The 13,263-nt window shown below is 35.8% G+C and overlaps 1 protein-coding gene across 1 annotated transcript; it reads right to left on the bottom strand.

Moving 5' to 3' along the window:
• Positions 1–3,656: 3,656 nt before the first annotated feature.
• Positions 3,657–10,799, bottom strand: LOC103512979 (E3 ubiquitin-protein ligase HECW2-like). Its single transcript, XM_008477788.2, has 2 exons — positions 10,050–10,799; positions 3,657–3,856 (listed from the first exon to the last, which is right to left on the bottom strand). The coding sequence occupies exons 1-2, from the start codon at positions 10,088–10,090 to the stop codon at positions 3,664–3,666; spliced, it is 234 nt and encodes a 77-aa protein (XP_008476010.2). The 5' UTR covers positions 10,091–10,799; the 3' UTR covers positions 3,657–3,663.
• Positions 10,800–13,263: the final 2,464 nt, after the last annotated feature.

Raw genomic sequence — 13,263 nt, forward strand, 5'->3', positions numbered from 1 at the left:
AGTACAGAGTCACCCTTGGACTAATTACCGCTTGGCGTAACGTTGGCATGGCAACTAGGAAATGCAGGTAGGTAGGTAGGTATCTATGTGTTCATTATGTACGAGTAGATACCTAGGTATCTACCTATAATCCTATATGTTTATTTTGTAGGTAGGTACCTATCTTGTGTTCAATATGTATGAGAAGTGATATAACTGTAAACGTAAAATACCTATTAGGTAATGCATTTATCTTGAGTCACGTGACCAAACCCAATTACATAGAGGGTAGAAATTCTCTTCCCTGAAATAATTATATGGGTTTCCCTTTTCTTCAAAGTTTGGGTAAGGCTAAAAAGCTGAAAACAAAGCGGAGAGAAAAGAGCATAGAGCTTTTTTCTCTCAGTTTTATGCGGTTTGAAGTCGTCGCTTCGCCAGGCTTGAAAATATAAATTCGGCCCTACCGTATGCCGGTGTCAATACTTAACTAGTGTGTTTTCCACAACCTTCACAGAATCACATGTTGACATAGAAATACAAGACACTGAGATGAACTCATACATCTGGATTACAAATCATGATTTAAAACAGACGTAGAAACTCAAGAAAGCAAAGCAAAAACTCGACTATGTGGAAATGCTCTCAAAATATCACAATACGCTGAAAACAAAGCGGAGAGAAAAGAGCATAGAGCTTTTCCTCTCAGTTTTATGCGGTTCGAAGTCGTCGCTTCCCTAGGCTTGAAAATATAAATTCGGCCCTACCGTATGCCGGTGTCAATACTTAACTAGTGTGTTTTCCACAACCTTCACAGAATCACATGTCAGTTCGTAGGATAGGGGTTCCGTATGTATTTTTTCCTGTCTGTCTACTAGATTTCTAATAGTGGATATGTTCCGTCTACTGAAGTATGTACTTGTTGTTGTTGTTGTAGCGGCTTTAGCTTTCGCCGAATGGCGATAGCAGAATAAAGAAAAGATGTCTTTTTGTATCTGCTATACCGCAAAGCAGAAACACTGAACAAGAACAAAGAACAATGTGGAGGTAAAATTAAACGACATAGAAATACAAGACACTGAGATGCACACTGAACAAGAACAAAGAACAATGTGGAGGTAAAATTAAACGACATAGAAATCCAAGACACTGAGATGAACTCATAAAATCTGAATCACAAATCATGATTTAAAACAGACGTAGAAACTCAAGAAAGCAAAGCAAAAACTCGACTATGTGGAAATGCTCTCAAAATATCACAATATACAAATCATGATTTACAACAGACGTAGAAACTCAAGAAAGCAAAGCCAAAACTCGACTATGTGGAAATGCTCTCAAAATATCACAATAGTTCTCACGAGGGGTCTTATCACTCACCTCCCCGGATGTCGAAATTCGGAAATTGCTGAAATCAGCACACGTGATGTTTTTTGAATGAAAGCAGAAAGAGTTTTGAAAACAAGATGTGGCCCCTGTTCTAGGTATGTGTAAGCAGTTTTTTATTCCATAGAAATGTGGTCCCTAGAGTATTTTACTACGCATAATTATGCCTTGCTTGGATAGGCTTTTTTATAGCCCCAGTAGATCTGAATATGTTCGCTGTTCCCCCTTGCTACATCCCGAAATTGGGTCAGTGCGATTTGAAAGAAAAAAATTCTGGGAATTGAAGTATGTACTTGTACAAGTGCATGTATGTGTCCTAATAGTGCCATCAGGGTAATGCAGTCTAATAATCTACCTAGGTGACTGTGTTAGACAATGTTACCAGTAGTGATCTGACAAGCTTTTTTTTTCAAGAGGTTTGATAGAGGGAACTGACAACGGAGGTCTTATTATCGTGAAATCGAAGAGAGATAGAATAAGAGATAGCTAGCCGTTCCGAGAACGAACCTTATCTGTTTAGGATAAAATCCACCTCAGGCGGGAATCGAACCCGCGACCAAACCAGCCGCGCTACCCTCCAAATTAAGAAGGGTGGACCTCCGATTTTGTAGGAGACGTAAGGATTTATAATTTTTTACGACTTTAATGGACGTAGAATTTACGATCATTGCCTCGGTGGTGTAGTGGTCAAGGCGCTCGCCTGGTAAACAGGAGGGCGTGGGTTCAATCCTAGCCGAGGTATGGAATTTTATCCTCAATATAATTTGAGAATTTGACCACAATAATAGTAGTAGCCTACTGCTGGAGTAAAGGGACTTTTTAGTCCTATGCGAGCAGTATAAATAAGCACAGAAGTTTTATTATTATTATATTATATCATTAGATAGGTAACGATTTACAAGGTGAATTCACAAACAATGTCAAATACTATTGATACCTAATGTGTAAGGATTACGCAATGTAACTTACCCTAACCTGTTAAATGAATTCAGAACGGAATTCACTCAGCCCTTGGATTAAACACAAATCATGATTTAAAACAGACGTAGAAACTCAAGAAAGCAAAGCAAAAACTCGACTATGTGGAAATGTTCTCAAAATATCACAATAGTTCTCACGAGGGGTCTTATCTCTCACCTCCCCGGATGTCGAAATTCGGAAATTGCTGAAATCAGCACACGTGATGTTTTTTGAATGAAAACAGAAAGAGTTTTGAAAGCAAGATGTGGCCCCTGTTTTATGTGTAAGCAGTTTTTTATTCCATAGAAATGTGGTCCCTAGAGTATTTTACTACGAATAATTATGCCTTGCTTGGATAGGCTGTTTTATTACCCCAGTAGATCTGAATATGTTCGCTGTTCCCCCTTGCTACATCCCGAAATTGGGTCAGTGCGATTTGAAAGAAAAAAATTCTGGGAATATATCTTCAAAGAAAGAGGATATTAGGTGAAGTGTTGGAAATTTGAAATATATACTCAATTCAGACAAATCATACATGGAATTTTAACTTAAGTCTATTGCTGACATGATTATTATCAATGGTGCTGGCAGGAAGATCAAGACACAAAACCTGACAAACGATAGGGCAATAAAGCACAAAATTTGCACCCTCCTAACAACCGCGCAAAGAACGGAAAGTAACTGAAATCCAAGCCTCAAACTCTCGTAATCAGTTCAGCCAAGGACATTCGGACAAGTTGTACAACTTTCACGTAACTTTATCTTCCAGCTTTTCCACCTGAGCAATTTCTGAGAGTGCCATTCAAACAATTGACAACGACAAGTGTGAAACACCTTAATTTCCTCAATGAAAAGAAAGAAAGAGAGAGAGAGAGAGAGAGAGAAAGAGAGAGAGAGAAAGAGAGAAAGAGAGAGAAAGAGAGAGAAAGAGAGAGAAAGAGAGAGAGAAAGAGAGAGAGAGAGAGAGATCTGCGAATGGTTTGATATTTCAGTCCGAAAAAGTTCAAGCTAGCGTGAAGGTTTGACTTGTTAGCTGTCTGAAATTGATACAGCCGCTACTGGTCTTGAGATGTTACACTTAAGTTTCCTACGGTGCCTATCAGAGTGGATTACGTTGATCTCTTGTCCATATGGATCGAACTATGATACTTTCTCAGGTGCACAATTTGAACTGATTTGCGACGGAGGAGCAAAAAATACATATAACTCAGGTCGAACATTACCAGGGGGGAATGTAGGCTCTGGCCATAACCTCTAAATGATTTGCCCGATGTGGATGAAATTCGGCAAATGAGTTCAAGACGTAAAAGTAATTCGTTAAAAAGCTTTCGCCCTATGTACTTACTTCAATTTGCCTGGGCCTTGGCCGTATCCTTTGGACTCCAATTTCCGGTAGAAATTTCGCAGCTTGGCTTCAAAATCTCGCCGGTAGGGGGCCGGGGCCCGGGCGTTGGCCCTCTGTAAGCCCGGGGAGGCTTGAGGTGAGATCTGGGGTGAGGATGGGATATAGGACATTATCTCATGCTCAAACAGACTGCAACAAAAGAAACAGGTTGTGGATTTAGTACACATGTTTATAGAACTATTTTTGAACATAACATAAGTAGGTAAAATAGTAATGATTATTAAGAACAGAATAAAATACAATATAGGTAGCTCATTTATACTCTGCTAGGATGAGACTGAAAAGTCCCTTTTTCCCCGAAGTCTAAATAAGTTCCACCGCAGTATAAATATCTACATAAGTTGACAGTTCCGGCATAGGGATACTGCGCGAACGTCAAATTTTAAGCAACGCTCGGTCCATATTGATACGAAATAGAGCTATGTACATAAGTGAACCCAAATTATCAAGAATTGTGGATTTAGTACATGTTTATAGTACTATTATTGAACATAAAATAAGTAGGTAAAATAGTAATGATTATTAGGAACAGAATAAAATACAATATAGGTAGCTCATTTATACTCTGCTGGGATGAGACTGAAAAGTCCCTTTTTCCCCGAAGTTTAAATAAGTTCCACCGCAGTATAAATACATAAGTAGACAGTTCCGGCATAGGTAAAGACTGCGCGAACGTCAAATTTTAAGCAACGCTCGGTCCATATTGATACGAAATAGAGCTATGTACATAAATGAACCTAAATTATCAAGAGAAGGCAATTCGTCACTTCCTTAGAGATAAACTCTTGTTTACCTAACAATATTGCGTGCACCCAGATATTAGCGCTATGAACTACTCACGTGGATATAGTTCATAGGTACTATTGTAAGATCGTATGAGGGAGTTAAAATAAAAACAGAGATTTGATTAGCTTCACTGAAAAATCCCTTATGACATGATAGAGGACTCAGTAACTTTGTGAAGTTCCATAACATAGATGTAAAAGAAATGACTTATAACCCAGTGAAGAGTATAAGTCATTTCTTTTACATCTAAATCCCTTATGGGCGAATTTTTCAAAGTGGTTTCTGGACGCGGACGAAAATGGGAAGTTCTAATTAAGTGACGCGGCCTCAAGCAACACCTAATGGGGTTTTTTGTGGTTTTTGAACGCGGACAAAAATGGGAAGTTCTAATTAAGTGACGCGGCCTCAAGCAACACCTAATGGGGAGATTCTCAAATCTCATTATGAGAGATATTTATGCGTCAGACAAATCTGACATAGTCCGGATTATGATTTTATTATTTCTGGTATTTCTTTTGAGAGATTTTTGGCATTTTTAATATGATTTGAACCTACGAGTGCCCCGGAATGACCACGTTTGGTTAACTCATCAAGTAATCACTGAGTAGAGGGGGTGGGTGTTCAGGCATCTCCACCAATAATAAAAGTGTTCAGGCATCTCCACCAATAATAAAAGCGTTCAGGCATCTCCACTAATAATAAAAGTGTTCAGGCATCTCCACCAATAATATATAAAAGTGTTCAGGCATCTCCACCAATAATAAAAGTGTTCAGGCATCTCCACCAATAATGAAAGTGTTCAGGCATCTCCACCAATAATAAAAGTGTTCAGGCATCTCCACCAATAATAAAAGTGTTCAGGCATCTCCACCAATGAATCACTTTAATGTGATTTCTTCAGATAATGCTCTGGATACATTCTTAATATGCTCTTTTTGGCAGAAGACGACCCAAGCATTAGAGCGAATTTTACTGATTTTCTTGGAACCATATTAACGGTCTGACCAATGACCAAAGTCCGTTTTGATATTAAAACACAACAATACACCCGTGCTTTTGATAAAAAATATTTGCACATCTAATCTTAATTCAATAAACTAAAAAAATGACAGAGGCCCCAAATAATGGTACATTTACGGTTAAACCTTCTTCAATAAAAGTTTTAGCCTCGCCACGGTTTATTTGGTCCCCGAATCACTTTAATGTGATTTCTTCAGATAATGCTCTGGGTACATTCTTAATATGCTCTTTTTGGCAGAAGACGAAGCATTAGAGCGAATTTTACTGATTTTCTTGGAACCATAACGAACTGACCAGTGACCAAAGTCCGTTTTGATATTAAAACACAACAATACACCCGTGCTTTTGATAAAAACTCATCAATATCCTATTTATTCCATTTTATATCTCACATATATTTTTTTATCGAGTATTTTCATTCTCTCGTTTTTACGACAGAAGCTCATCGACCTGATATAAAAGAAAAGAAGACGAAGAAGAAGAAGAGGAGGATAAAGAAGAAGAAAAAGAAAGACAGGATCGATTTTTGTGTATTCAAAATCGTTCTTAGGAAAATATTTACGTAAAAAATCAAAGCATATAAAAAAAGCGTATATTGTCTCCTGTACGTGCAATATTCCTATATTGTGCAGGAATGTCTATTATCTAACATAGAGGTACTGCTTGTTATGAAATAGAGCTCTTCGTTTAGAGGACCTACCAGTAGCTGATCTTTGTAAGAGTAACTGTTATTTTAGTAAGGAAAATTCTGACACGCGACCAATCCGCGGGTGATTGACGAAGAAGAAGAGGAGGATAAAGAAGAAGAAAAAGAAAGACAAGATCGATTTTTGTGTATTCAAAATCGTTCTTAGGAAAATATTTACGTAAAAAATCAAAGCATATAAAAAAGCGTATATTGTCTCCTGTACGTGCAATATTCCTATATTGTGCAGGAATGTCTATTATCTAACATAGAGGTACTGCTTGTTATGAAATAGAGGTCTTCTAGTCCTCTATTGGAGGACCTACCAGTAGCTGATCTTTGTAAGAGTAACTGTTATTTTAGTAAGGAAAATTCTGACACGCGACCAATCCGCGGGTGATTGACCCTGATGACCATGTGTCCGATGGTCCAAGGTGACCAACGGTCACGGGTTCGAGTCCCAATGTGGATGAGATTTGTGATAATTAAAGATTCTGCTTTTGAGGCTGGCCTGTTATTCGTTTTTAAGGTATTATTTATTTTTTTCGCCTCAACTTTTTGTCGAATTTGATAAAACAAATGTGTAATATGGGGAAATTTTTCATTACACTAATAATATTAGCATCAGCCACCCTGTAAATAAAAATTAAAAATGTGCAAATTTGTGTTCTAGAAAGACAAAATCATAATAGATAGAGGTATTATTGATTACTTGTTATTTATTGTTGAATTTGTTACTCAATGGTCAATACACAGTCTTGAGTTAATAAACACTCAATATTCGGCTGTAGACACGACCTGTACACATGTTACATGAAATCAAACATGTGTTACAATGAATCAAACATAGATCAAGTTCATTACTTGTCTTGGCGTAATCAACACAGAATACATATGATTGTGATTTTATATGTACTACTCGTACATTCTCAAACCTATATGTTTGTGTTTTTTTAGAATTTTTTCATTACACTATTAATATTAACATCAGCCACCCTGTAAATAAAAATTTAAAATGTGCAAATTTGTGTTCTAGAAAGACAAAATCAATAGAAATATAGGTACTATTTATTACTTATTATTTATTGTTACATTTGTTACTCAATGGTCAATACACAGTCTTGAGTTAATAAACACTTAATATTCGGCTGTAGGCACGACCTGTACACATGTTACATGAAATCAAACATAATTATGTTACAATGAATCAAACATAGATCAAGTTCATTCACTTCCCTAGAGATAAACTCTTGTTTACCTAATAACAATATTGCGTGCACCCAGATATTAGCGCTATGAACTACTCACGTGGATATATGTAGTTCATAGGTACTATTGTAAGATCGTATGAGGGAGTTAAAATAAAAACAGAGATTTGATTAGCTTCACTAAAAAACCCCTATGGGCGAATTTTTCAAAGTGGTTTTTGGACGCGGACAAAAATGGGAAGTTCTAATTAGGTGACGCGGCCTCAAGCAACACCTAATGGGGAAATTCTCAAATCTCATTATGAGAGATATTTATGCGTCAGACAAACCTGACATAGTCCGGATTATGATTTCATTATTTCTGGTATTTCTTTTGAGAGATTTTTTGACATTTTTAATATGATTTGAACCTACGAGTGCCCCGGACTGACCACGTTTGGTGAACTCATCAAGTAATCACTGAGTAGAGGGGCTGAGTAGAGGCATCTCCACCAATAATAAAAGTGTTCAGGCATCTCCACCAATAATAAAAGTGTTCAGGCATCTCCACCAATAATAAAAGTGTTCAGTTTCAAAGTGGTTTTTGAACGCGGACAAAAATGGGAAGTTCTAATTAAGTGACGCGGCCAGGCGGCCTCAAGCAACACTTAATGGGGAAATTCTCAAATCTCATTATGAGAGATATTTATGCGTCAGACAAACCTGACATAGTCCGGATAATGATTTTATTATTTCTGGTACTTCTTTTGAGAGATTTTTGGCATTTTTAATATGATTTGAACCTACGAGTGCCCCGGACTGACCACGTTTGGTTAACTCATCAAGTAATCACTGAGTAGAGGGGGTAGGTGTTCACTTGTTCAGGCATCTCCACCAATAATAAAAGTGTTCAGGCATCTCCACCAATAATAAAAGTGTTCAGGCATCTCCACCAATAATAAAAGTGTTCAGGCATCTCCACCAATAATGAAAGAAAACTTTTCGAAAGTAATGTAACTTTATAGGTGTTTCAGTTTTATTAGTCGTATTAAGGAGTTCGTTTTAGACCTTGTCAGGAAAGGGTGAAGGGACTCTTCAGCCTTATTCTGACAATGTATGTGTATATTATATTCTTCTACACTGGGTATAATATAATGTATTTTGAAACAACTACATTGTTATAATAAACCTACAACAGTAATGTAAATATTGCAGTTCTGTTCTATGTTATACATTTTTCAATTAAAATAATTCAATATAACAATATACCCTTTTATGCTTTGATTTTTTACGTAAATATTTTACTAAGAACGATTTTGAATACAGAAAAATCGATCTTGTCTTTCTTTTTTCTTCTTAGTCCTCCTCCTCTTCTTCTTCGTCTTCTTTTCTTTTATATCAGGTCGATGAGCTTCTGTCGTAAAAACGAGAGAATGAAAGTACTCGATAAAAAAATATATGTGAGATATAAAATGGAATAAATAGGATATTAATGAGTTTTTATCAAAAGCACGGGTGTATTGTTGTGTTTTAATATCAAAACGGACTTTGGTCACTGGTCAGACCGTTAATATGGTTCCAAGAAAATCAGTAAAATTCGCTCTAATGCTTAGGTCGTCTTCTGCCAAAAAGAGCATATTAGGAATGTACCCAGAAATCACATTAAAATGATTCGGGGACCAAATAAACCGTGGCGAGGCTAAAACTTTTATTGAAGAAGGTTTAACCGTAAATGTACCATTATTTGGGGCCTCTGTCATATTTTTAGTTTATTGAATTAAGATTAGATGTGCAAATAATTAGGATTAGATGCCCAAATATGGAGATAAACTTCTGATTTTGTTCCTTTAGCTCTATACACTAGCAAACTACCATCTAAATGGGAAGTATTGTGCCTTTTCTCGACCATTTGATGAGAAACATTCCGAATAGAACTCTTGACCACGTTGGGAATCGAACCTTATAGGACATGCTCAAGTTCAATCCAAGTTGACCACTATTAGGGTAACACTGTGTATCCTACAATAAATTACATGACTATTGTTAGGTCCGGTGTTATATTGACCCCAGTGTTATCACATCAGCGCGGAACATTTTTTACGAGTTGACTTATTTGCTTGTCTAATTACCAAAGTACTTGACTGTCCATACTGGACAAATATGGAGTCTTTAAGAGGTCCGGTTTTATTTGTATTTTTTTAGTACATCCGATTTAAGTTTCATCCGATTTTTTTTTTTTTTTTTTTTTTTTTTTTTATATTCCTCTTTTTTTAAAAGTGTCAGTATAATCAACAATCACAGTAATCAGGCTGACTTTTTATTGCCACTGTAAAAACTAAAGAACTTCAGGGCAGTTCAGGGTCTTTTGAGTTGGAATTGTTGGGAATTTTAATGATTTCTGACCACAGTTAGAGGTATTTTATCAACTGACCAATCTGTCTCATTAAAATGGGGTACCTACCTTCACCACTAAGTCACTCAACAATCACGTATGATTTGCATAAAAATCTACAAAAACGACCTTTTCTTTTCTTTTCTTTTCTACAGTTATTTTGGCTTTAAAAATGACCTTTTTTCAATAAATTGATATGCCTACTTAGTTATGTGATATACGGAAAAATAGAAAAACCAAAAGGAAACTTACAGACTGAATAAAATGCTAAGAGTTTTCGTAATGACTCCCATGGTGTTAGGTCCATTCCTAACCTACCATACGATCGAAAATGAGATCTGATGATGACTAAAAACACACCGAAACGTCAAGCTTCACTTGAAAAATTATAACGTCCTAAATTTGTTAAAACACATGGTTATTGTGAACTAAGAAAAAAATAATTCAAAAGAAGATAGAAAGCAAAGAAAATTTCAATCAAAGTAAACTGGACAAACTTTCACGAGAAAAAATCGGAAAAGACATGTTTTATCAAAGTTACCGATTTATTACAGGTTGAACTTTGCTGGATTCAGTTAGGTAACCATTAAACACAAACTGCACTAACACATTTAATTAGCAGTTAAAAATTTTACTGTCAAAAAACAAGAACCGTAAAAAAATACGAAAATAATTACGATCTTTTCAACTTTTTTTCAACTCGAAAAAATCGCACGATGTGATACCAACAAGAGCACGGTTGATAATGAGAAAAAATCTAGAGTGGAGAACTGTGAATTGTGCTTCCCTCGAGGTACTCAAGCTTCCCCCTTCCATTTCCGAACGAAGAGTCATGCAAAATCCCCGTGACAACTTTCAGGGGAGGGAGGTTATTCCTGTAGGAAAACTTCCATTGCCCCGGGGGGAAGCGGATGAGTCATCCAGTTTTGCCTGAATTTGCCTGGATTGCTCGAATTTTTACGAGTTGACTTATTTGCTTGTCTAATTACCCAAGTACTTGACTGTCCATACTGGACAAATATGGAGTCTTTAAGAGGTGTTTTATTTGTATTTTTTAGTACATCCGATTTAAGGTTCATCCTATTTTTTTTTTTTGGGTCACCTTTGTATTCCCTCAATTTATTTTTACTTTATTTATTCTATATTTTATTTTATTTATTTTATTGACGAGGGAAAGAAAAGAAAGTGAGAGTTTGGTATGAATTTGCATGTGGTTTATGGAGGGGAGAGAGAAAAGGGTTGAATCATAAATTTTAGATTTGGCGATTTATCTGGAAAAGTATAATAAATTAATAAATATTGAGGGTACTAAGGTTATCCCGGTACACCAAATGTTTCAACATTGAAATTCAAAGGAAGGACGTGGTTTTTGGAACAAAATGGAATTGGTTCCATTTTTTTTCGTTTCTGAATAAATACAAACTACATATAGATCATATTTTAGGCCTGATAAAGAAAGCTTCGACTTAGGAGAAAAAAAGTCAATTCAAAATAGCTTTGTATAGCAAAATAGCTATTTGTTTGTGCTAGTTGTATCAGTAGGTAAGTCCAAATCAGTAACTGCTCTATAAGTCTATATTGATTGGTAATGTACTCTGTATTGATTGGTTATAGATTACCAGACCTTATGCCAAAGTTGTTATCTATACGCTCGTTTTGATATGTTTGCCTCGGCACTAATCATCATAGTTTGGTCGGCCGGCATACCGCACTCATGATTATTCATAAATAGTCTAGGGGATCAGGGCCAGAAATGAGAAATAGGGAGGTTGGGCTTTTTGGGGCAAATGACTAAGCTTCATAAACAAGAGACGGTCTCTTTTTAGGATAACTGTAAATTAATATTTTGTCACTTTATTTTCAACAACAAAAAATTTCAGTTTTGACTTATAACTTATAACATTTGCACGCAAGACAAACAATTCTTGTAAAAAGTACAAATATTTACAACATATATACTCGTACAATACGAATACCTACTGTTAATTGTCAACAAAATTAACCATTTTCGAGCGGGGTTTGGCCAACAAAGAACCCCCTAAGTTCGTGCCCGGGTTTCGGCCCTGGGGGGTACACTAATGCGGGGGTCTATTTTCCAACAGTGATTCGTCGATCCGGCGTTAACTGAATTAATTCACTTGACCTTTGACAGCACGAGTTCAAGACCCACATTCCTGCATAAAGGTTCACATTAGAATGCACGGGGCACCCATTGTATTCATCAAATTAGAAATTAGAATGGAATTAGAATAGATCAAACATTAGAGCATAATCAGGCCATTGTATTTCATCAGTGGACAGTGTTGACAAACAGTATAATCAACAATCACAGTAATGAGGCTGACTTTTGATTGCCACAGTAAAAACTAAAGAAACTAAAGAACTTCAGGGCAGTTCAGGGTCTTTTGAGTTTGAACTGTTGGGAATTTTAATGATTTCTGACCACAGTTAGAGGTATTTTATCAACTGACCAATCTGTCTCATTAAAATGGGGTACCTTCACCACAAAGTCACTCAACAATCACGTATGATTTGCATAAAAATCTTCAAAAACGACCTTTTCCTTTCTTTTCTACAGTTATTTTGGCTTTAAAAATGACCTTTTTTCAATAAATTGATATTCCTACCTAGTTATGAGATATACCTACCTAATAAGGACAGTTTTTTGAGAAAAATAGAAAAACCAAAAGGAAACTTACAGACTGAATAAAATGCTAAGAGTTTTCGTAATGACTCCCATGGTGTTAGGTCCATTCCTAACCTACCATACGATCGAAAATGAGATCTGATGATGACTAAAAACACACCGAAACGTCAAGCTTCACTTGGAAAATTATAACGTCCTAAATTTGTTAAAACACATGGTTATTGTGAACTAAGAAAAAAATAATTCAAAAGAAGATAGAAAGCAAAGAAAATTTCAATCAAAGTAAACTGGACAAACTTTCACGAGAAAAAATCGGAAAAGACATGTTTTATCAAAGTTACCGATTTATTAAAAATTATAACGTCCTAAATTTGTTAAAACACATGGTTATTGTGAACTAAGAAGAAAATAATTCAAAAGAAGGTAGAAAACAAAGAAAATTTCAATCAAAGTAAACTGGACAAACTTTCACGAGAAAAAATCGGAAAAGACATGTTTTATCAAAGTTACCGATTTATTACAGGTTGAACTTTGGTTAATTCGGTTAACCATTAAACACAAACTGCACTAACATATTTAATTAGCAGTTAAAATTTTTATTATCAAAAAACAAGAACCGTAAAAAAATACGAAAATATTTACGATCTTTTCAACTTTTTTTCAACTCGAAAAAATCGCACGATGTGATTAATTCGGTTAACCATTAAACACAAACTGCACTAACACATTTAATTAGCAGTTAAAAATTTTACTATCAAAAAACAAGAACCGTAAAAAAATACGAAAATATTTACGATCTTTTCAACTTTTTTTCAACTC

The sequence above is a fragment of the Diaphorina citri genome, unplaced genomic scaffold, assembly GCF_000475195.1.
Source record: "Diaphorina citri unplaced genomic scaffold, Diaci psyllid genome assembly version 1.1 scaffold907, whole genome shotgun sequence".
Lineage (NCBI taxonomy): Eukaryota > Metazoa > Arthropoda > Insecta > Hemiptera > Psyllidae > Diaphorina > Diaphorina citri.